Here is a 25,963-nt window from a genome sequence, read left to right as displayed (position 1 = left end):
CAGTGTCTGCGAAGCAACCAACATGAACCTGACACAACTCCGGGAGGCAGTAGAAGACAGGAGGGCCTGGCGTGCTCTGGTCCATGGGGGTCACGAAGAGTCGGACACGACTAAACGACTAAACACACACACACAGTCCACACAGAACCTGATGGAACCATCCGGCTTGTCCACTAAGACTACCGGGGCTGACCAAGCACTAGACGAGGGTACAATAATTTGGTCTTTCAGCATTTCATCCAGTTCTTTGCGCACTTTCTCTACATAAGGACCAGTTACTCTATATGGTGTTACAGATTGAGGGGAAGCATTCCCTGTGTCAATCCTGTGTAGCACTCCCTTGGCAACACCAGGCTTGCTTGAGAAAACTTCTTGATATTTTGTAACCAGAGTCCTAAGACTACTCTGCTGTTCACTGGATAGACTATGGCTGATCTGCACATCTTGTGGATTAAACTCCTGCTGACCCGTCCCTTCCCAGAAGGGTAACTCATGTTCCTCTTTATCAGCAGCTTTCATGGCAAACAACACCTGGTTCGTTTCTCTATAATAGGGCTTAAGGGCATTGACATGAACAACCCTCCTGCCTAAACTTCCATCGTTCTCAATAATATAATTAAGGTCACTCATTTTCTGAATCACTCTATATGGTCCATCCCATTTAAGTTGCAATTTGTTCCCCTTAATGGGTCTCAGCCTAAGAACCTCATCCCCTGGGTTGAATTGACGTTCTCGTGCTCGTTTGTCATACCACTGTTTCTGTTTGGCCTTTTTAGTTGTTAAATTTTCCACAGCCAAATCCATATTTCTCTTGAGGCAGTTCATTAGAGAATCAATCTAAGTTACTACATCGTGGGGATCATCTTCAATACACTGTTCCCAATTCTGCTTGATTAAATCTAGTGGTCCCCTTACATGTCTCCCAAATAATAGCTCAAAAGGACTAAAACCAGTACTTTCCTGTGGGACTGATCTGTATGCATATAAGAGTAGCTGTAACTTTTGGTCCCAATTATTTGGATTCTCCTGTAAATAAGCTCTGATCATCCTGATGAGTGTACCATTAACTCTTTCCGTTAACCCGTTACATTCTGGGTGATAAGGAGAAGTTTCGAGGTGTCTGATCCCACAGATCTGCCATAACCTTTTCATAAGTCTGGATGTAAAAGAGGTTCCTAAGTCTGTGATAATCTCGGAAGGGAAACCCATTCTACTCATATAATTTACTAAAGCCTCCGCTACAGTTTGGGTCTCTATGTTTCGTAAAGGAATTGCCTCAGGGTACCTAGTGGCATGGTCCACAATGGTTAAAATAAATCTGTTCCCTCGCTTAGTGACTGAGGGCAATGGACCTATGATATCCACTCCTAGACGTTTAAAAGGTGTTGAAATTACTGGTAAAGGACACAGCTTTGCTTTTGTCTTGTCACGGTTATGTCCCTGTTTTTGACATACAACGCATCTCTGGCAAAAACTCCTAATATGTTCTCCCATATCAGGCCAATAAAAGTTTTGGGCTATTCTCCGTTTGGTCTTATTTATCCCCAAATGAGCTGAGAAAATGTCTGCATGTCCCTTTTCTAGCAGCATAGGGCAATATTTATCAGGAACAACCAACTGCTTTTTAATCTCAGGCCCTCCCTTTGCCATATTAATCAGTTTTTCCTTATAGAGCAACCCACACTTTATAATGAAACGTTCAGGACATTCAAGCATTAATTCTTTGTCATCCACCTTTTCAAAACAGCTTTTTAAAGTGGGGTCTGCTATCTGATCACTGGCAAATACACTTTTCTGAGGTATTTCTAACGAAAACGCCTCAGCCTGGGGTATGTTCTCTTCTTGTTCTTGAGAGCCAGTACCATTACTAGCTTCCCTTTGTTCAGGTTGTGATCGCGTAATCACCAAGGCACTCTTGACATGCTTTGTTAACTCAGTGCCAATAAGACAAGGTGTAGGAATTTGAGAAGAAACCCCCATTTGCCAAACTCCCCGCCATCCTTGATAATCAACTAAAACATCTGCCACAGGCAAGCTCACTATCTCCTTCCCTATTCCTTTGAGAATCACGTTCTGATCAGGAATTATACATCCCTGAGGTACAATATCAGAGTGGCAGATCGAAACTTGTGAGCAAGTGTCTCGTAAAGCAGTGTAATTCTGTCCTAAAATTTTTATCCTGTCCCCAGCTGATTCCAGTAGCTGAGAATTTATCTGAATGTACGTACAATGTCTTATTTCAGCTATTGGCAGATCCTCATATTGTGTACTCTGGCCACTAGAAGTATCCATTTCTGAAGAGCTAGCTGCTGCTTCTGGCTGCGTTCCCATGGCAACAGGGCTATCTCTAGAGGGACTCATTTGGCTGTTCTGTATACAATACACAGACTTTGCCTCTTTCAAATTCACTTTCTGAGGAGAAATTTCTTTCTTTTGAGTTGTGTTATAACACTGGGAAGCAATGTGTCCCCTGCCTTGACAAGCAAAGCAAATTTTATCTCCCCATCAGCCTCTGTTAGTGAACTTTTCTGATTTTTCTTTTCCCTCCAAAATCTGGTTCCTGGACTGGCTCTGCCCAGAAGTTTTACCCACAAAATGGCTGCCCATTTTAGCCTGACCCTGACCTGGCTCTTTGGAGTACTTTGGGTCCCATGTTTTCCTCATACCTTTTTCCTCATAATTTACAGGACCCCTTATTTGTGAAATAAAATCAGCAATCTGCGCAGCCTGTCTAATGTCAGTAGGTTTCCTTTCCTGAACCAAATATTTAAGTTCACCATGGAGCAAGGAATAGAACTGCTCCAAACCTACATTATTTTTTAACTGTTGAAAAGTCTGTACATTCTCCTGTTCCAACCACCTGTCCAAACATCTCTCTAAGTTATAACCCAGCTGTGTGAAAGTTTCATCTGATTTCTTGGTGAGCTTTCTGAATTTCTGTCTGAGGTGTTCTGAATTAATGCCAAATCTAAGAAAAACCAACTTTTTAAACTCTGAGTAATCTTTACTGAGTTCTATTGGCATATCAGCATATATTTCTGCCATTTTCCCACTAATCAGAGACCTTAAAACTACCATTTGCTCTGCTTCTCTGAGGGAAAAATCTGAGGCTGCTCTCTCAAAACTTGTAAGGAACGCTTCAACCGAATCCCATTGTTTATAGGATGGAAATTTCTTTAAATCTGCTTTTGATAATTGGCCCACCTCAGAATCTCTATTGTTATTATTGTTCTGGTTCATCATTTCCAATTTTCTTAACTCAAACACCATCCTCTCTCTCTCAGCCTCCCTTTCCATCTCCATTTGTCTCATTCTTTCCTCCTTTTCTAATTGTCTCATCCTATATTCATGTTCCTGAGCTAATTGAATTTTCCTCAGTTCTGATAACTGTTCCCCATTAATTTCTTCCTCCCGCTCTGAGGTAAATCTGTCCCTTTCTCCATCAATCACCTCTCCAGTTCCCTCAGACATCTCTGGAGATTTAGGCTCACTTTCAGCCATTTTACTGCGTGTCAAAGGCATGTTTCTTACACAAAAGGCTCCTGACTATTTCCAAGCCTCTGTTTAAAATACTTTTTTCCTTTCTGTGTTAAGGTCTGATATATATTAGCAGTATGTTCCCGCTGATCTGACACTAGAAACTGCAACTAAGCTTCTATGTCGTCTTCTTTTCCCCTTTTCTGGGCCTCTTGCCAACTAAGGATACTTATTTTATATTACTGCCTTTGGCTGCCTTTAGAATCACCACAGCTCTCTCCACTCACTGGAGCTGTTTAAAATGGAGATCCCTCAGCTTTGCTGGGCTTGGTCTGTCCTCTCAGAGTTCACCTAACTCAGGACACTCTGACCAACTCCCCACAGTCTCTGCTTTGGGGCTACTCTCCCTCACAAAATGGCCACTACAGAGCTCATAAATCAGTTTTCCACTCTGAAGCTTAAGTGCTTCTCCACTAGATTTGCTCCCCTTGAGTCAAATCCTAGAGATGCCCACACTTTCCACTTCAGGTGACCCTAACTGAAGTCCTTTTGCTCTTGCCACTTTAGCCAAGGCTTTACTGGCCAACTGGCCAACTGGCCAACTCGTATCCCACACGCTGGCACCAATTTCTGTTGTGACGTCCCTCTTTCACATCACAATGGTCAGGACACTCTCTCATTCACACTTTATTTACGCTGCCACCAACCACTCCTTCATAAGACTCTTCAGACAAATGTATGATTTTAAAAATAAAAACTTGTATTTTATTGATAACAACAGAAGGAATGGTAAATCATTTTATTAACGAAAATAAAAAGGCAATCAGTAATAATAAAGTATCCCCTCATACACACTCTCTCTCAGACCTTCACTAACACAGTACTTTATGCCCTAACTCAACTCTCACTCTAACTCTAACTCTCCATAACTCTTAACTAACTCACATCATTCACTCCCCCCCCCCTTATATACACAGCTCCACCTCCTGGAGTCCCACCTCCTGCTCTGCTATAGGCAGATGGGTTCCAGCATAACCATGATAGGCAGATGACGTCATCGCAGCCATCACAGTCACTATACGGAAAGGCCATAGGAATGCATTAAAACATGTTTAATGCATTCCTATGGGCAAAAAACTCACTGTTATGCGAAAATCCTCCATACAGCCGCCATTTTTGCTGCCCGGTAAGCAAGGTATGGGCGTGAAAACACAGTGGGCGGCCATTTTTTTTACCCGGTGGTCATTCTGGAACCGCCGATCAGCTGTTAGAAAAACCATCACTATGCCAAAATCTGTAAGCAAAACAGCTTACTGATCATCGCAAAGCGATTTTTCGCTATTTAAAACATTGCAATGCGATCACAAAAACTCAATCGCTATGCGGATTCGTTGTTAAACGAAGCGCTCGTTATGTGGGGCACCACTCTATTTCTCTTCCCTCCTCTTGTCTTATTTCTTTCTCTCTTGCAACTAAGGTTCCTTTACCCGGTGGATCCTTCTTTTCCTCTGATGGACCATCTGCTTCCCTCACTGGAACCTGCACCTTAGACACCCCAGGCTCTTTTTTCCCATACTCTCCCACCTCTTCATTGGTCTCAACCTTTGATGCTTCACCTGGAATTATCCCTATCCTCCTGGTTTTTTCTGTGACTGTTCTCATCTTTCTATCTTCCCATTCTCCCCATGAAGGTGTCCCTTCTCGGACAGGTTATATATTCTGTCTCTGGGGTTCCATGGGATTCTCCCTCCTCTTCTCAGGAAAGGACGGAACTCCATAACCCCAGAACTGTTTTTATTGAGTATGATACCTGAAAATATAGATAAATCAAAGAATTATATAGTTATATACATAGTTACGACAGCTAGAATTTTATATGCTAAAAATTGGAAAAGATCAACGGTACCGAAACAAGAAGATCTTATTGAAAAGATACGGGAAATAGCCAAAATGGACATTTTATCAGAAGTCATGAAGGACTATCCCTTGCAAAAGGCAACAGAAAGATGGGATCTATTTAACAAGTGGACAGAATCAACAGGCAGCTTGTGAACAGTACATATTGAAAAGAGAACTGAATCTAGAAGGCAGAAAAGAGTAAATAGAATAATTTAAAATCTTGATATGGCAATAGGTACAGAATAGATGAAAGTATGTTATTGTCTCCCCTCTTCCTCATCAATCCCAATTCCCTTTTCCTTTCTGTTATCCCTTATAAAAAATAAAAAGTACAAAAAAAAAAAAAGGACGGAACTCCAGTCAGGATGGGTTTAGCCCGTCTTTCTCCTTCACAAAGACAACCAATGACAAGGCATTTGAAGGTCATCTGGCTATCTCATAGGAAGTCTTTTCATTGTGGCAGTGATTCCAGGCAATTCCAAAATTTCTTAATACTTTATAGGTTCATTTATTTTCATCATTTCTAGGTTCCATACTTAAACATTCTAAATCCAAAACAATATGTGTGGCAGTCTTACAGGTGTGAGGAAAAAACTGTCAGTACTGATCTTCAAATCTAAACATCATACAGTTATGTAAAAAACTGCAGGCTTACTTAAAATACATCCGTTCACCTTGTAAAAAGAAGCAGGAATTTAAAATTGAGATAATAAGGAAAATTTAAGACTTGTTTGAATCTAAAATACAAACACATTAAAACACTGGAGCTCATAATCTGGAAAGAAAGACATCATCAGATCACTGCAAATTTCCTAAGAATGCAATAATAAAAAAGAAAAAAGATTATTATTTTCAATGAAAGACATGCAAAGGTATTTAAACTTTAAAAATAAATATATACAAAGTTAAAAAGCACTATTTGGCTGTGTATTGTTAACACAGAGAAAACTTTTGTTCTCACCCAGCCATGTGTAAAATCCATTGCTGGCTGTCACTCCCACACAGTTATATTTCCGCTCTTCCAAAGACTTTCACCCGGCATCAGTTCCATCATCTGTTGTACTCCTTGAAAAAAAATCTACAGTTCTCCATTCCTTTCTAATAACAGCTTGTGGAAGGTCTCACCCAATATTTATATTCATTTGTTTTGCATCATCAGCAAAATCAAATCTTCCCAAGGCTTGGGTTTCTCAGCCTCTGAGAAGCTCAGATGTTAACGATCAAAGGATTTGGTCACTTCCGACCCAGTGCAGTCCAGGGCCTGAAGAGACCAGAGCTTGAAATACCAAAATTTCCACTCCTTCTAACAATCCCTGCCAATAGCATAGAAACACCTAGTTCTTCATAAATAATACAGTTCATAAAAAATAGAGAATACAAATACATTAGCACTCTTTTTAAGACTCAATTACTATTTATGAGCGTAAAGCCTTCTAAAAGAAATGACAGCGTCTGTCTTTTCACTACTTTTCTTTTTTTTAAATTTAATTTTATTTTTTAAATAAAGGGTGACATAGGGACATGGGGGTTAGGGTTTGTGAGGGAAGGGGATTTGTGAGGGAGAGGGGAAAATCATAGCATACTAATATCCAATCTATACCTATTGCCATATCAAATCCAAAATCATTCTATTTACCCTTTTCTGCCTTATGTATAAGGTTCACATTTCACTATATATATTCAGCTACTACCTGTTAATTCAGTCCATTTATAAAATAAGTCCCATCTTTCTGTTGCCCTTTGCAAGGATTGGTCCTTCATAACTTCCAATAAGATGTCCATTTCGGCTATTTCCCATATCTTTTCCATCAGATCTTCTTGTTCCGGCACCGCCGTAATTTTCCAATTTCTAGCATACATAATTCTGGCTGCTGTAATAATATATATAACTATATGTTCCTTTGACCTATCTATGTTATCGGGTATCATGCTTAACAGAAACAATTCTGGGGTTAGTGATACTTTACAAAGCAGAATTTGTTGTAACATAACATGCACTCTTTTCCAGTATTTTTTCGCTACCCCACACGACCACCACATATGATAATAACTTCCCATTTGTGTTTCACATTTCCAACACTTATTTGATACATCAGTATACATCTTTGACAGTTTTTCAGGGGTCATATGCCACCTATAGAACATCTTATATATATTCTCCTTAAAATTAACCAATCTTGTGAGCTTTATGTTATTTTGCCATATTTTCAGCCATTGATCAATATCAATGTGCCCTATATTTTGTGCCCACTTAATCATAGGTTCTTTAACCATTTCCTCTTGCATTTGAATTTCCAACATATAATTATACATTTTCTTAACTACTATACTCTGGTTTCTCTTCATTTCGCCTTTTACTACTTGCTTTTCTTTCATCAGTTAGCCTTAGAACATCCATCTTTTTCTCTTTTTACACTAATTTTGTAAAAGTTTCCATTGCACAATACATGTTTACAAGGGGGTTCTGATAAGTATTGAGCCTCACCCAGAAAAAATGGATCTAGGAAGCTGTAACTGCCACACTATTCTACATATTCCCCCAGGAAGTCAATGCACCTGCAACATCTATCCTTCAGCTTCTTAAGTTCCTGCAAATAAAATTCTTCTGACTGCTGGTGTAACCACTCATTTGCAACATTAGTTGCCTCCAGAACACTCCCAAATTGTTGTCTCTTTAGGGGTTTTTTTGAGTTAGGGAACAGATAATAGTCAGAAGGAGCCAGGTGGGGAGAATAAGGAGGATGGGCATCACTTGAAAGCTTAAGGACATCAGTTTTGCCATTGTTTCACCTGCAGTGTGTGACGAGGTGTTGTCATGCAACAGGATGACACCTTTGGAGAGCTTTCCTCATAGTCAATAAAGCACAGTAATATTTGCATTGATGGTTGAACCCTGTTGGAGGTAGTCCACCAGCAGAACTCCCTTCTTATCCCAAAAAACTTACCATTTGCTTCTGCACTGACCTTTGCACTTGGAACTTCTCTGGCCTGGGGGAACCACTGTGCCTCTATTCCTGTTCCTTTGTCTCAGGATGATAACACTAGATCCATGTCTCATCACCAGTTACCAAGAAATCTGACTCATTTCTTGCAAAATGTTCCAAAACAGCCACCAATGACTCTACGTTTCCTCTTTTGTTTGGTTGTCAAAGTTTGGGGATCCACTTTGCTTCCAGCTTTCTCATTTCCAAGTTGTGGTGGATAAAGGCACCAACTCTCTCACGTGATATTCTCAGATATGTAGCAATACTTTTTGCTGATATTCGGAGGACCTCCATGATCATGTCATGGATGACTTTCACATTTGCAGGCACAGAGACAGAAACAAGCCTTCCGCTGGGTTTCTTTCAACACTGAAATGGCCAGTTTTAAAACTGACAACGCAACACTTGCATATGAAGGATCACTGTCCCCCATGGTTTGTGACATTTCAACATGGATCTGCTTTGCACTTTTCCCTTGGAGACACAGGAACTTTTTATGCTCCTATCCTTTTCCACATTGAACTTTTCAGGAGGTGCTGCCATGTTAACTTTGGACCTGAACATGAAAGTTAAAAACATAGGTATTTGATTTTTGAACCACTGACTATAGTAGATTTGTCCAACACACTCTGCAATTTATAGCTTCCTACCTCACGTTTTTCTGGGAAAGGCTCAATATTTGTTGGCACCCCCTTGTATTCTAATTTTTTAGCACAAGGTTCCATGTCTATTTTGTGATTATGTTAATTATGATAGAAGTAAAAGACATCACAAGCGGGACTTCAAAATGCACTCATATTTTGGTCATCTCTCTGTTTTGCATTACGTCAGCATTTGGTTGTTTTATTATTTCCAGTGGAAAGAAGCAAAAAACTGAATCAGCTCCTTATGTCCTAACTTATCAGGAACTCTGAGTAAAGCTCTTTCCACATTCCATGCATTTCTATGATTTCTCCCCAGTGTGAGTCCTTTGGTGTAACCTAAGCTGACTACTCTGACTAAAGCTCTTTCCACATTCCATGCATTTATGTGGTTTCTCCCCAGTGTGCGTTCTTTGATGTAACCTAAGAACACTACTCTGACTAAAGCTCTTTCCACATTCCATACATCTATGTGGTTTCTCCCCAGTGTGAATCCTTTGATGTAACCGAAGGTGACAACTGTGACTAAAGCTCTTTCCACATTCTATGCATTTATGTGGTTTCTCCCCAGTGTGAGTCCTTTGATGTGACCTAAGCTGACCACTCTGATTAAAGCTCTTTCCACATTCTATGCATTTATGTGGTTTCTCCCCAGTGTGCGTTCTTTGATGTGACCTAAGAGCAGCACTCTGACTAAAGCTCTTTCCACATTCCATGCATTTATGTGGTTTCTCCCCATTGTGAGTCCTTTGATGTGACCTAAGGTGAGCACCCTGAATAAAGCTCTTTCCACATTCTATGCATTTATATGGTTTCTCCCCAGTGTGAATCCTTTGATGTGAACTAAGGTGAGCATGCTGACTAAAGCTCTTTCCACATTCCGTGCATTTGTGGGGTTTCTCCCCATTGTGAGTCCTTTGATGTAATCTTAGGTGACCACTCCAACTAAAGCTCTTTCCACATTCTAGGCATTTATGTGGTTTCTCCCCAGTGTGAGTCTTTTGATGTGACCTAAGGGCACCACTGCTTCTAAAGCTCTTTCCACATTCTATGCATTCATAAGGTTTCTCACCAGTGTGAGTCCTTTGATGATACCTAAGTGCACCACTGCTTCCAAAGCTCTTTCCACATTCCACACATTTATGTTGTTTCTCCCCAGTGTGAGTCTTCTGATGTTTCCTAAGGTCACCACTGCTTCCAAAGCTCTTTCCACATTCCACACATTTATGTGGTTTCTCCCCAGTGTGAGTTCTTTGATGTACCCTAAGGCCACTATTGTCACTAAAGCTTTTTCCACATTCCAAGCATTTATGTGGTTTCTCCCCAGTGTGAGTTCTTTGATGTAACTTAAGATTACCACTGTAACTAAAGCTCTTTCCACATTCCATGCATTTATAAGGTTTCTCTCCAGTGTGAGTCCTTTCATGTAACCTAAGCTGACCACTCTGAATAAAGCTCTTTCCACATTCCATGCATTTATATGGTTTCTCCCCAGTGTGAGTACTTTGATGTTTCCTAAGGACACCACTCTGACTAAAGCTCTTTCCACATTCCATGCACTTATAAGGTTTCTCTCCAGTGTGAGTCCTTTCATGTAACCTAAGGGCATCACTGCGACTAAAGCTCTTTCCACATTTCATGCATTTATGTGGTTTCTCTCCAGTGTGAGTACTTTGATGTGACCTAAGGTGAGCACACTGACTAAAGCTCTTTCCGCATTCCATGCATTTATAAGGTTTCTCCCCATTGTGAGTTCTATGGTTTTTATGGAGGCTCTTGTTCTGCCTGAAGCTCTTTCCACGTTCCATACATGTATCCAGTTTCTCCCCTATATGTGTTCTTTGATGTGTACTCAGGTGACATGCATTTACGCTGTTTCTCCCCTTTGTCAATCCTTTCATGTGAAGTCCATGCCTGCCCACTCCGATTTTCATTTCTCTGTTTTTTCGCTTGATTATGAGATCCTGCCCAGGTTGCCCCAGATGTTGCTGGACAATTCTTCTCCTGTTCATCATCTGGTAGATTAGAAAAAGAAGAGAAACAACCACGTCCAAAATCTGCAGAAATAAGGAATGATGTGTTTGATCTCTGCCTGAGTTACGGAAGAGGAAGGAAAGACAGGCAAGAAGGTGAGGGAAGAGAATCAGGGAAGGGATGAGGCTGGACCAGAAGTTGTTCTTTTGGGCTTGAGGTTGGAAAGGCTCTTCACTAAGGGACCTTTTGGAGGGAGGAGTAATGAAGGGAGGATCATTTCTACAGCCAAATATGTACATCAAATTGAAAGTATATTAATTTTTTTTCCTTCTCAAATTCTCCCCAATGATTGTGTTAGAAAGGAAGGACAGTGTTCGAAAGGAAGAGTATAAGTGGATAATTGTGATGCAGCTAGATTATTGGACTCGAGAACAAGTAAAGAGCAGTTAGTGGTCAATGCCAGGAACTGACAAAGTCAGCAGAGATTATTATTCAGAAGGAGAAGAGAAAGGACAGGTCCATGAAACGTGTGGGATGTAGAGTTTATAAAATGCTGTTACGGGTAGAGAATCATCAGGAATTTCTGAAAACAGTATAGGAAGCAGAGTTGGTCAGGGAGGTAATACTGAGGTAATAGAATCTTAGAACTGCAGAGCTAGAAAGGAAGTAAACTCTCAACCTCTGGCTTCAGAGTTAGATACCTAAACCAATGTGTATGGAAGGGGAGGGAGAATTTGATAAACCACATCTGTGAGAATAAAAGGGAAAATGTAAACATTGAAATTGAGAAGGTATTTGACCCCAGCGAAATTAATTACTACAAATACTAAATGCTGCATATTACAGTAGTACCTTGGTTTATGAAATCAATATATCCTCCAGGACATTACGTCAAGCGAAAAATACATAAACCAGAATGTGGGTTGCCACAGCAATGGTGGTGGCGCTACAAACCTCCAGGCGCAGGGAAACTTCCTTCACAAAACAAAAGAAATGGGGAAAAGAAATGTAAACTGAGGTTTTATTTTAAACTGATTTCCGTTCATAAACCAAAAATTATGTAAAACGAGGCGTACGTAAACCGAGATACTACTGTACCTCAAAGGTAGTATTCTCGGAGACCGGCTTGACACCGCGATGAGACAGCAGCAGGAGGATGGAGCTCTGTCCCCTGAACTGAATTCTGAACTGTTTGAGACACCCCGGGGTGTTGAAACCACCCTGGAGAGGTGGTGAACTGTGGGGGAAGCCTGTTGATCATGGGGGACGGCGGCAATCATCCCCGCTTGATCCAGGAAACTCTCTAATCAGCCAATGGGCAGAAACAAGCAGCTAGGAAGCTTGCTTGCAAGTCATCAGCAGCCGGCAATAAGAGAAGCAACAATCAGCTATTTAACATTAGTGTTATTATCGGGTGAGACATATTTTTACAATTAATTGCTTATGATTACTCCTGGAGAAGACAATTCCTATATACAGAAAAAAGAATCTCCTATCAATCTCATCAATCATAGAGTGGCAGAAAATGTGGAGAGATAGTTGATGCAAAAAAAAAACTTAAAGATTAATGGGACATTAACTACTAATTTAAATACATTTAAAATATACCTTAAGAATATTATAATTTGGCATTATAAATCTTAAGAAATTTTCTTGTAAATTCTGGAGTTATCTTATGTTTTGACTACTTGCTTTTGGCACAATGCCCAGAAGAGTGATCTTGAGCACTCTACTGCTGTTTAAAGCTTAGAAACCTGTTTTTTTATTTATTTGTGATCTTTTCATGCCTGGCTGGAACATAGACAAATTAATCCTAAAGTGGATCTTTTTAAACTGTACTTTGGGAATTAGTATAATGTGCCAAAGTGAACTTTTTGGAACCACATCCAGGGAATTCCTGGATTTGGAATTCCAGTTTTGGCCGATGCAGAATTGTGGGAACTAGGCCTCCAGGACATGGATACAAACACTGAATTTGACTGTGATATTAGAGGGTTTTGAACTTTGGTTCAGGCCTGTTTGGCCAAAGTAGATCCTCTGAAACTGCCCCGGGAGCTGGAAGTGTTTGTGTTTGACTAGCTGGTGTAAACCTATGAGAATTAGGCCATCAGGCCGCAGATACAACCAATGCATTGTACCTTGGTACTTTGGGGATTTAAATCTTGGTTCAGGCCTATTTAGCCAAAGTAGACTCTTTGGATTGACTCTGGAAACTTGGAATATCTGTATAGCTGGCATCAATTTGCCAGGGATCAATTAGGACACAGATATAATCATCGAACTGGACTGTGAGACTTGGGGGCTTCGAATCTTGGCTTAAGTTCTTGGACAGCTGGAACAGAATGGCACAACAACGACAATTTTGGGATGAAACAAAACCTACTTTTCAAACAATACTAGAAATAGTGAGATCCCACTACCAAAAGCCAAAATTATTAAATGAACATCTGAAGAATTATAGTCAACAAGAGACAGGGAATAACAAAGAAGGAAATGAGAGTGTGCTGGATTTTGTATGCCAATCAAAAGAGGAGCTGGAGGAAATCAATGGGGAAAACCTAAGAGAAACAACTTCACTCTTGGTTCTGAGGAGAGTATTAAGGGAAAATAAGGGGAGAAAATCAGCAAAATTAATTTTAAAAAAGCCTGGAAGATCTATTGAAGATAGACCAAGTGCATAAAGATCTAGTGGAGATAAATCAGATGCACAAAATGGTTTCAGAGGGCATGAAAGATGGCAGAATGCTTAGAGAGACAGAAACAAAAAGTGAAAAAAGAGAAATAAGACGGAATTACTTAGAAAGATGAAAAAGGGAAAAATAGGAAAGGGGCCCTTAATGTTGAAAAATATGTATATATTTAACTTCGAGAATTGTAAAGGAGTATATCATTTATATTAAAAATGAGAATTAAATTGAAATAAGGGAGCTTTAATCAGGGTAATGATGTAATATGGTGGGTTATTGTTTTTAGGTAAATTAAACTAGATAGAAGGTTGGGGCATGGATCTGGAACTACTTTTATTAAGAATGTTATTAGAAGATCTTGAGAATATTGTACATTATGAAAGTAATATGATAGTAGCCATATTATATATGGTTTGAATGTTTGAAAGATGTCTGGAATTTGGGGGGACAACTGGGAAGACACTGAGATGTAAAAAACAAATAATTGTAAGCAAATCATGTAACACGATGTTTGACAAGCACAAATCAAATGTAGATAGAGTGAAAAACTAATAAAATGTTTTGAATAAAAGGTAGTGTTCTTGGAGGTTCTACCTGATCCTGTGATCAAGTTCCTTGTTAAGTGTCTGACAGTTCCTTAGTTTTGGCGGGAAATGACAAGAGAAAGAGTTGTTTAACAATAAACTCTTTATTAATAGAACTCTTAGGTTTTTCAACAACAACCTCTATGGGATCAACAGGTCCAACACCAACAGGAACATCTGTCCATAACAATGGTAAAATCTCTTCATAACTTTCTTCAACGGGGAGCATGTCTGAATTGTTCCTGGTCTGTTGGCTTTCTCAAACAACCACTCCTGACAGCACATATTGTCCTGCAAAAGGGATGACGAGACCAGTCTCTCTCGGGTGGCTTCTCGTTCGGTTGGAGAGGTCCTGTCCGGATTATCTTCCTCCAGGGACCCTGTCCTGGAGGGTATACTAGTACCGTCCATTCTTCGGGTCCTAATCCTTCTATTGGCAATTTCACTTCCCTCCCTTTTATATTTGATTCTTTGTTATTGCGTCTTCCCTCTCTTATTGCTCCCGTCTGAGGTATCTTAAATACCTTTGCTCCTCCTCCTCTTGCCATGTCTTCTAAAACTACCACTTTTCTTGTTTCCCCTGATTTCTTCCCTCCTCCATTGTCAAGAAAACATCTTCCACCTTTCTGCTCGTCATTCCTAACTCCTCCCCCTTTTCTCCCACCTTCAGCTCTTTCACCCTTTCCATAACTGCCACTACCTCTCTATCTCTCTCCACTCTTTTCCTTCTGCTACAGACATATGAGGGGACTGCTCACTCTTTCTTCTTGTTTTTAATCCTCTGGGTTACAGATCCACACACAGGGCCAGCTAGGCATGCAGAGCTCAGGGGTCTCAACGCGTGGATGAGATGATGGTGTCAAGTGGAGGGGTTTAGATTCATTTGGCACTGAGGAATGTTTTGGGACAAGCCAGGCTTGTCCAAGAGGGATGGGCTTCACTTGAATGAAGATGGAAGTGAACTCCTGGTGCGTAACTTCAAAAAGGTGGCAGATCAGCTTTTAAACTGAATCTGGGAGGAAAGCTCATGTGAAAGGCAGGACTGGAGGAATCCCAAACCGGAATTGAGATTGCCGGAAGAACTATCAACAACCTCCGATACGCAGTTGATACCACTCTCATGGCAGAAAGTGAGGAGGAATTAAAGAATCTCTTAATGAAGGTGAAAGAGGAGAGTGCAAAAAATGGTCTGAAGCTCAACATAAAAACTAAGTTCATGGCCACTGGTCCCCTTACCTCCTGGCAAATAGAAGTGGAAGATATGGAAGCAGTGACAGATTTTACTTTCTAGGGCTCCATGATCACTGCAGATGGGGACATCAGCCACAAAATTAAAAGACGCCTGCTTTTTGGGAGAAAGCGATGACAACTTCTCGACAGCTTCTTAAAAAGCAGAGACATCACTTTGCCAACCAAAGTACACATAGTCAAAGCTATGGTTTTTCCTGTAGTGATGTACAGAAGTGAGAGCTGGACCATAAAGAAAGCTGACTGCCGAAGAATTGATGCTTTTGAATTGTGGTCCTGGAGGAGGCTCTTGAGAGTCCCCTGGACTGCAAGGAGAACAAACCTATCCATTCTAAAGGAAATCAACCCTGAGTGCTCAGTGGAAGGACAGATCCTGAAGCGGAGGCTCCAATACTTTGGCTATCTCATGAGAAGAGAAGACTCCCTGGAAAAAAACCCTGATGGTAGGAAAGTGTGAAGGCAGAAGAAGGGGATGACAGAAGATGAGATGGTTGGACAGTGTCAACAAAGCTACCAACATGAATTTGACTTAACTCCAGGAGGCAGTGGAAGACAGGAGGGCCTGGTGTGCTGTGGTCCATGGGGTCACGAAGTGTTGGACACGACTAAACAACAACAGGAGGAAAGCTGACAGGAGCTGAGTGACATCCGTTTTAGGGCTCCTCATCTCTATGGAAAGAGGGTGGAGAGGGTAGAGAACAACAAAGTGATGATAGTGTAGTAATTAGGACTGAGAGTGTGATGGGATGGGATTGTTGGACTGTCCACTGGAAGGAGAAGCAAACAAGCAGCCCTTCTTGTGGGACCCAATACGCGGGTGCATATGCCCAAAGCGTCTGAGCAAAGATGGAAGAGCTGGAACATTTAGAGGTTAGATATAAGACTGATATAGTGGCCATAGTGGAAACCTGGTGGGATTCGGAGAACCAGTGGATGCCGCAATCCCAGACCATAAACTCTACAGCAGGGATAGGGAGGGGCGTGTTGGAGGTGGGGTGGCCATTTAGGTCATGGAAGGAGTAGAATCCAGCAGAATGGAGATGGATGGCAGGTGTGACTACATCAAAGAATCACTTTGGGTTAAACTGCCAGGCCCAGGGAGCAATGTGATAGTGGGGTGAGTGGGTGCTATCATCCTCCAGATCAAAAACTTGAGGGGATGGAAATAGAAATGCGGAGAGAAATCAGGGAGGAGTCCAAAAGGGACAGGATTGTAATCATGACACATTTCAATTATCCTCACATCGACTAGGTCAGAAGGCCAATGTGTGGTCGTGTCAAGAAAGAGAGATCAGGATTTTTGACATGCTAAACGACTCTGCCATGGAGCAATTTGTCATGGAGCCCAACAGAGGACAGGTGACTCTGGATCTATTACTCTGTGGTACTCAGGACCTGGTTAGGGACAGGAATGTCACTGAGTGGCTAGGGAATAGTGGCCATGCTGCCGTCTCTTTCGCCTTGCATGTTGGGGGGAGAGTGTCAAGTAAATCTGACACAAAAACCCTTGATTTCTGAAGGGTGGACTTCCCTCAGATGAGGAAACTAGTTAGAAAGAAATTGAAAGGGGTAAAAAAGAAGAATCTCTCCTAAGGGCATGGAGTCTTTTTAAAACAATGGTTGTAGAGGCCCAGTGGAAGTGTTTACCACAAAAAAGGAGGCTCAACTAAGTCCAAGAAAGTGCCAGAATTGTTAACTAGTAAAGTCACAGAGGCGTTAACAGGAAAGAAAGGGCCCTTCCATAAACGGAAATTCTTCCCAAATGAAAAAAAATTAAAAGGTACACAAACTCTGGCAAAAGAAATATGTTGTCTCCACAACATATGATTTGGGGCAGATTCCGCCGCCCAAACAGGCCTCCTTGAATAATGAATTAAATCAGATACAAGTTATTCTACTCACTCCACAGATGTCACCAGGAGGTCTTCTCCGGAGGTCTGGAAATGGTCAACAGGGACTCAAAGGGGAAGGAGCCTTTTTCCAGCGGTAGAGGTGGCAGAAAGCTATGAGGACATTCCCACCTTGGCAGAATTTCTGTATAACACTCCAGGAGCCATAGACCTCTTGGAGAATGTCACTATGGAGATACAAGCAAAATTAAAGGCTGAAGTAGTTTCCCTGAAGAATACGGTTTTGCAACAGAAGTTAGCCACTGCTAGGATGTTCCTGCATCATGGCGGCCTGTGTGCATATATAAATCAAACACGTTTTATTTACCAGGATGCCTCAAAAGGACTAGTATGGGATCATGATGTGTTAGCAGGTTCTAAAATCTGCTATTAAGGGAAGTGTTAGGACCTCCAGATTTCCATCACAAAATCCATCAAACCACTTTATAATATTAATGAATTAATGGAACATTTCCACTGGGCATTAGGACAAACTCCTTCAGCCCAAAGGTGCAGCAATCCCTGAAAACAAAGAAATTTATTTTCATTCTGGTGACCCGGATCTGAAATACAAATTTGTGAATTTCGTTGTATGGTATACTGTGTATATACTTACAATGACAATAAATTTTATTATTATTATTATTATTATTATTATTATTATTATTATTATTATTATTATTATTATTATTATTATTATTATTATTATTATTATTATTATTATTATTATTATTATTATTATTATTAAATCCGCTGTTTATATAGGGAATATAGGAAGACTGACTCCACCCAAGATCTGCACAAATATCTCTCCCTAAAAACTCAATTAAGGAATTGTATAAAAAAAAGGCAGATATTTATTTTGGAGCAATACTGCAAGCTCCAGCAGGCAGTGACCCAGAAAAACAATAAACTCTTTTGGGCCATAGATAAAAGACTCCTTTCCCTCATAAGAATGTTATACTCTGGGACAACATGCCAGGTTCGTGCCTCTTGGAAAGGTGAGTTATCTAATCAATTTCCAAATAACAAGGGAGTGAAGCAAGGCTACGTTCTCCCTCCCTATTCAAACTATTTACAAATGACCCAGCCCCCTCCTAGCCAGTGTGGAGGGTCATCCACCAAAATTGGGGACGCATTGTGTCCCATTATTGCTTTATGCGGATGATGCTATTATCATCTCACGTGCTCATTTGAAAGGCTTAATCAACAGAACTGTGGAATTCCTGGACAAAAACAAAATGCAACTAAATTATAATGAACCCAACATTTTGGTTTTCTCAAAGTTGTGGAAGCAATTTCAATGGAATTTGAATGGGCAGAAAATAGAACAGGTGAAAGAGTATAAATATCTAGGCATCCTGTCCCATTACATACATTCCTGGACTCCACATCGCAAAATGGCTACAAATGTAGCTAGGTTCACTGGAGCACATTTTTTCCGGGGAGGTATTTTTTTCTAGCTGACCTTTGTTCTCACTAACCACATGGGCTGAGGGTGGGGGTTAAATTTAAATGAGCAGATTCAGAAGCGTGAGCATGATCTGCCTCTATTTCTGACTCTAATCTTGTAAACAGGAAAGCCAAATAAGCATTGCATACACCTGAGGGGCAGGAAAGTCTTAGAGGGCAGACCATACCTCCGCACTATTAGGGAGCAGGCTGGATGGGTGGGGCTCATCAGCCTTGGAAGGCAGCCCATCTAGGAGAAGGAAAACTCTGATTTCAAACCTCCACTGCCTTGTGGCTATATCCACAGATGGAAAAGGCTTCAGGAGATAACCTCGAGGCAAAATCCGGAGCCGGAGTCCTGGAGGCAGTTCGTGTCGTTCTGGCAACTCCTGTGACGTTGCTGGAACCAGTTGTATTGGCTCTTGTCTTTCCACTGGAATATTTCAGTGACGTGGAGAGGGGGGATTTGGTGCTTGGGTAACAGCCTATCCTCCATATTACTTTATGCGTACTCGTGCTCTGGAGAGGACACTCCAGCTTCACATACAGCATTAAAACAACACGGGAAGTAGCAGTTAACGGTTATAAGTCTTTGCTCAATTGGCATAGAGCATGATGTCAGGGGCTACTTCTGACAGTGGGAGAGGTCATTGCACCTCACTAGGTAGATAACACCCGCCTTAAGTTGGGCAGCCTCCAGCCAGTATGGTGCTACCTTGCCACGGTCTGTTAACTTCATTGGGTGTGTGGGTTTAGGGTGAAATCCGACAAGCAGATTGATAATCGTGCAGCATGCAACAATCGTAAGAAAACTTCTGCCCTAAAGCTGGGCACCTGGAATGTACGGACAATGATCCCTGGCTTTTCTGACGACCTGCAGAAAATAGATGACGTGTGCAAGACAGCTGTCATCGACATGGAACTGAGTAAACTGCAGATGGACATTGTTGCCCTGCAAGAGATAAGATTGCCAGACTCGGAATCTATCAAAGAAGAACACTTCTCATTCTTCTGGCAGGGAAAATCATTGAATTAGACCCCGGAATATGGTGTCGGCTTTGCAGTCAGAAATACTCTGCTGAGATCTATTGTTGCACCTACTGAGGGGAGTGAAATAATCCTGTCTCTGCAGCTCTACTCATCAACGGAACCGGTCACCCTCATTAGTGCATATGCACCAACACTGTCATCCACAACAGAAGTGAAAGACAAATTTTACGACGATCTGGCAGCTACTATCAAAAAAGTCCCTGACAGAGAGCCACTGTTCATTCTTGGAGACTTTAACGCTAGAGTTGGTGCTGATCACAATTCTTGGCCCACTTGTCTAGGCCGTTTTGGCATTGGAAAGATGAATGAAAATGGCCAATGCTTGGAGAGTGGGATCTGTAGTCTGAGGGAAATGGAGTCAGTTAGGTTCTGTGTGAAATGATTTCAAGGCATTGGCATGTGTTTTTCTGTTAAGTCTGGTACAGAGGATTCAGCTAAGGATGCAAGGTCAAAAGAAGCCCAGCATGAAGACTCAACACACGCACCGGCATCTCCATGGGAATTTGGGGTGGAGAGTGGTATTACGCCTCTTTGAAGTTAATTGGTTTACAGCTATGAAAGAGGTCCGAGTAATGTAGGAAAGATGGAGGAGAGGATGTGTTAGGAAGCCCCACAGAAACAGAATTCCTCTAGTCTATTCTTGAGACTATCTGGGTGTGGACCAATCTGCGGTGTGACAATTGCATCCAGGCAGGGTCCCAGCGGCGCAATTCGTCTAAGAGGGAAGTTGACGGATCAGACCATGGGCGCCACCTGCTTCTCCACTGACAGTTTTGGCTCCATAAGAACGCCAAGGGTGTGTTGGGAACCACCCAGATCACAGACATCAGGGGCACCCAGTTGGAGCCCCCCCATCTTGTTTGGGTTCAGCCTTAGTCTATTGTCCCTTTTATCCTCCCATTGAAGGAGAAGGTGGGAACAGAAATGACGTTACCTGTTCATCAATTATCATAGGAATCCGAAGTAGAGGTGGATAGTGCTAAGCAAAATCCTCCAGTCTGGCTTGTCTGTTAAAGGGGAAAAAAGAAAGGAGGCTTGAAGGGGAACCCCCACACACCCCAAATCAGGATGACCAAAGGTCTGCCACATATCAAGAGGACCTGCCCTTGGTGAGGATGGGGTTTGGGGTGAGCAGCATTGCAATCTTTAAAAAAAGAAAACTAAATAAAATGCAAAGAAAACCAAAGCCCAAAACACCACCACTTTGCACATGTTCAGAGAGGCAGTGTGATGTAGTGGATGGAGTACCAGACTGGAAACGAGGAGACCTGGATTCAAATCCCTGCTGAACCAAGGAAACTGAGAAGAAAGTGTGTGGCAAAGCTACGTAAGCCACGTCTTCAAATCTCACTTACCTTGCAAATGTTGGAGGGATCTGGGATTTGTTTCTTCGTTTTTGGTCCCCAAAACAGACATCAACTCAGTCTCACCCCTTCCTAGGAGAAAAGAAAAAGATCCGTCGGAAGGGAGGAAGGAAGGAGCATCTCATGCTGGGCTCCAAGATAAAAGCTCCTCCGTCCCAGTGAGGTGGGGGCAACAGCAGGGAACCCGAGAGCAACAGGACCTGCTTCCCACTGACACCTGTGAGGAAAGCAGCAGCAAACAAGATAGTATTTCTCCCACTATTTATTTAAAACATTTTCCCCGGCCTTTCTCCTTAAAAAGGATGTAAGGCAGCTTGCTTAAAAGGCAATATTTAAAAGTGAAAAACAGCAAGTCTGCAAATGTTAAAAAGAATCAAACCAAAGCTACAGTAAAAATGGTAAAAAAAATCACCTCCTGTCTTCCAACCCCCAACCTCGCTTAGACTTCGCTCTTCCCTTTCAGCTCACTGCCAAACTCACAGGGGCTTGGAAAGGGGGGCAGCCGAGGGTGGGGGGTCTTCGTGTCGGCTGTCCCTGCTGTAAAGCAAAGAGTTTCACAATCACTTCGTCTGGAACGGACCCTTCAGAGCCATTCACTCCACAAAAGACCAGCCAGGCGAGGGACCCAGAAGGAGAGGCCGGGCTGCCTTCCGGTCCTTCTTTCCTCCTGCCCTCCATGTGGAAGGACCGGAGCTCCTTCGGCCTCTTTCCAAAGCCCCCTTTGCTCCACCCCATGGAGGGCCACGAATTGGAGGCAGGAGGGAGAATCCCTAAGAAGAAGGAGCGAGGGGCAGGTCTTTTGCACAGCCGATGGCCCTAAATTGTCCCTTCAGGACCCAAAGACCAGAACAGTTTTGGCCCTGTTTGAAGAAGAACAACGTCCACCAGGAGACCCTTCTAGGGGAGATCTCCCTTTCAGCCTCTGCTACAAAAGATCCCGTGGAGGAAAGTCCACCCCCTTCTCTGTCCTGCTTCTCTCCTGCCTCCCTTTCGGAAAAACAAGGTCTGTGTTCACACAAGCAACACAACAAGGAAGCCACCAAGCGGGGGTGGGGTGGGGTAGGGGAGGAGTCGTCCTGCTGTTGATCCTCAGCTCAGGATCTGGTCTTGAGGGGGATCTGGTTAGCCCTTCTCTCTGCCAGATCATCCAGGAAAAGACAAACACACACTCACACAACACACACAAAGACACAGAGAAACAAACAGAGTGTGTGCAAAAGAGCAAGAGGTCCGGCAGACGTTCCCCCTCGCAGGGAAAGTGCAGGGAGGGCCCCCTCCCTCCCAAACCCCGCTTCTCCTGCCTGCCCCCCAAGTCACCCTAGATGGGGCTCCTCCATCTCCCGCCTGCCCCCCAGCGCCGCCCCCTTTCCTCTTCAGCCCCATTTGCGAGTTTGTCCCTTTAAGGGAGCCTTTCTGGGCTTTGGCCAAGGTGTGCTTTTGTTTGTGTTTGTGTTTGTGTATGTGTCTGTTTACAGTCACTTCCAGAGCCCACGTCCTTAGCGGGGAGGGGAAGGGAGGGGAGGGAGAGGGAAAGTAAGTTACTTTCTCTCGTTCCTTCGGGGAAAGGCAGGGTCTCCTCGAACAGGACGAATCCCGCCCTAAACACAGAGAGAAGGGGGGTAACCCTTCACACACACACAAACACACAGGGAGAGGATGTTGAAGCCCTAGGGCCTGGCAGGGAGGTGGCAGGGGGCGTTAGTCTCTCCCTGACACTGGGGGTGGGATCTGGACCCCAGAGATCCTCTCGCCTCTTTTAATTCCCGTCCCCCTCCCCTTTCCTCTGGAGGAGACCCAGAGGAAAATAATTGCCTTGCACGAAGGTCGAGCAGGAAAAACCACAACGGGGCACCACCGGCAATGCCTGGAGAAGCAGCCGCCCCCCCTTCTCTGCAAATCTCACTCCCCCACCTCACCCCCGACCTGCCCCCCCTCCAGCGCCCACCTCCGTCCAGGTCCCGATCCGGGAGGCGGCCCAAAAGCCCCGCTTCTCTCCTCCACGCGCCTTTCTTCTTGGGCCGAAGGGGAAGAGGCAGGCGCTGCAGGATCCCCGCCTCTTCCGGCTCTCGTTCAAAGGGAGTCCAGGGGAGGGGCTCTTCCTTCGCCTTCGTAGCTCTATGTTCCTCCCCTTCCACCCAGGGGAGGGGGGAGAGGAACTGCAGAAAAATCGGGGGGGGGGAGTTGAGGGCACCGACTGACCCCTTTTGTTAAACAGGAAAAAAGGGGAACCGTCCAAGATGAAACCTGGACCCCATCGGAGGGGGTTTAAGAAACCGCATGAGCCTGTGGGTCTGCTACTGGGCGTGGATAGGGGGGCGAGGGGTGAGATCCCATGTGTGTGGGGGGCGAGCAGAGGGGGCCCGGCTCCTTCAAGACCTGCTGTAAGGAGGAAGAAACTGTAAGGATGCCCTCTCCCTAAAGAGACAAAGATCGCGGTCAGGGAGTCCTTCTGGGCTCAAAACTACTACCTTTATCCCCTGATGTAGCTCCTCTAAGTCCCAGCAGTGCATAGTTCATGGCCCATAGACAAGCCTGAACCTTAAAAAGTAACTCATATTGATTGCTTCCAAAGCAACAAAACCCAGGCTAAGTGTTTACTTAGAATACACACCACCCTTGCAAAGTAGGACAGTTAGCCCTCTATTAACAGTAGCCACTGTTGACCGTCTTCTATCTACGCTGGATTGGAGATCGACCTCATGTATCAAGAGACTAGGCCTCTGTTTCAGAATTATATTCATTTTATTAAGAAAATAGAGTCATTAGAATACAGTACTGGTTTAGCTTTAAAGCACAAGCATCGAGCATATCCATCTGTTACAGCATTTAAATAATCTTACAATTTCTAATTAAAATAAAAACAGCTAGGTCATCATCTTTGCTCTATGTCCCTACATGTTGGCATCTAGAAACTGAGCTATTCCCCACCCCCTTCTTCTTTAAAAGAAAAACAAGCCTTTAGGTCTCATATTCCACAGCATTTACCAAATCTCCCTTTTAAATACACAAACCCTCTCATTTTACATCTCTCTAGGACCGAGTAGATTAATAGGGACCACCTCGGTGGGAAGGTAACAGTGTTCCATGTATTGGAGCCTCAGCTTCAGGATCCAGTGAGCATTCAGGGTTGATTTCCTTCGGAACGGATAGCTTTGATCATCAATTCTTCGGCGGTCAGCTTTCTTTATGGTCCAGCTCTCACTTCATTACATCACTACTGGAAAAACCATAGCTTTGACTTTTCGGACCTTTGTCGGCAAGGTGATGTCTCTGCTTTTTAAGATGCTGTTGATGTTTGTCATTGCTTTCCTCCCATGATACATATATCTTTTAATTTCGTGACTGCCGTCCCCATCTGCAATGATCATGGAGCCCAAAAAAGTAAAATCTGTCACTGCCTCCATATCTTCCCCTTCTATTTGCCAGGAGGTGATGGGACCAGTGGCCATGAAGTTAGTTTTTTTGATGTTGAGGTTCAAACCATTTTTGGTGCTCTCCTCTTTCACCCTCATTAAGAGGTTCTTTAATTCCACCTCACTTTCTGCCATCAGAGTGGTATTATTTGCATATCTGAGGTTGTTGATATTTCTTCTGGCAATCTTAATTCCTCCAGTCCAGCCTTTTGCATGATGTATTCGGCATATAAGTTAAATAAGCAGGGAGACAATATACAGCCTTGTCCCGCCGGTGTTTCTTCTCTACCTCCCGGCTTTTCCCTCCAACGATTTTGAGGATAGCAAAAGACATCCAAATGTGAATTTCTTTCCGCCCACAATACCTTTGCAGTTGCTTTTGAGCCACCTCCAAGAAACAGCCATGAAAAAAAGAGAAATATATAATAAAATCTTGGACTTAATAAAATGTTGGACTTCTTTCCTTGCCTTGCAATCACATGGCTCAAGGAACCTTCCAACACAATAAACAATAAAGTGTGTTTCCTCCACTTACCCACGTCTCAGGGGACTCAGTCAGTGTATACGAGAGAAAACAACAAATCACTGGATGTTGTTATTATATGTTGTCAAATCAGGACCAATCAGTTCCACTGCCTCATTGAGTTTCTGTGGCTAAGGAGGGATTTTAAACCTGTTCTTTATCACCTGCATCACCCTGGGTGAACTACTTCACAGCTCAGTGATTTAAGGTCTCTGGAGCCAGAGGTTGGGAGTTCGATTCCCCCACCGTGTCTCCTTGAAAAGGGTTGGTCTAGATCAATGGTCCCCAACCTTGGGCTTCCAGATGTTCTTGGACTTCAACTCCCAGAAATCACGGCCAGCAGAAGTGATGGTGAAGGCTTCTGGGAGTTGTAGTCCAAGAACATCTGGAGGCCCAAGGTTGAGGACCACTGGTCTAGATTATCCGCCCTGATTAGACGTTGTCTAGAGGGGCAGGGTAAAAATCCAATCAATCAATCAATCCACAGTATCACTTCCTGCTCTGCATTTGTATGATGATGTTGTTATGTGAAAAAGCTGAATTAAAAGCAAACTGAGTTTTAAAATTGCATCACCTCTCCCTGGAAAGCTCATGTCACGGGTTAGTATTTTACATCAGGGTAAAACCCAGCGACATTGAAGTCCCTCAGGCTTCTGACTCGCCTCTTCCAAGTTCGGTTTTAACCTTCAAGGGTTAACTTTATCTACCACTGACTCCTAGAGAGCCGCATAGGAGGAAGAGAAGGGAGGGCGATCACCCACTTCCTGTTTCCGCAGCT

The 25,963-nt window shown here is 42.9% G+C and overlaps 1 protein-coding gene across 4 annotated transcripts; it reads right to left on the bottom strand.

Moving 5' to 3' along the window:
• Nucleotides 1–4,216: 4,216 nt before the first annotated feature.
• Nucleotides 4,217–23,365, bottom strand: LOC110070943 (uncharacterized). Of its 4 annotated transcripts, none has more exons than XM_078387764.1 (4): nt 23,195–23,365; nt 21,241–21,321; nt 17,397–17,571; nt 4,217–11,058 (listed from the first exon to the last, which is right to left on the bottom strand). In XM_078387764.1, exon 4 carries the CDS (start codon nt 11,014–11,016, stop codon nt 9,304–9,306), a length of 1,713 nt encoding a protein of 570 aa, XP_078243890.1. In that variant the 5' UTR covers nt 11,017–11,058; nt 17,397–17,571; nt 21,241–21,321; nt 23,195–23,365; the 3' UTR covers nt 4,217–9,303. The 4 variants fall into 4 exon arrangements, with proteins under 4 accessions (XP_078243890.1, XP_072843624.2, XP_072843627.2 ...); XM_072987523.2 differs by having other exon boundaries at nt 4,217–11,016; XM_072987526.2 differs by lacking the exon at nt 17,397–17,571 and having other exon boundaries at nt 4,217–11,016.
• Between the last annotated feature and the right edge of the window lie 2,598 nt (nt 23,366–25,963).

This window comes from Pogona vitticeps, chromosome 2 (genome assembly GCF_051106095.1).
Source record: "Pogona vitticeps strain Pit_001003342236 chromosome 2, PviZW2.1, whole genome shotgun sequence".
NCBI classification, from domain to species: domain Eukaryota; kingdom Metazoa; phylum Chordata; class Lepidosauria; order Squamata; family Agamidae; genus Pogona; species Pogona vitticeps.
This window is presented reverse-complemented; position numbering and strand designations above follow the sequence as displayed.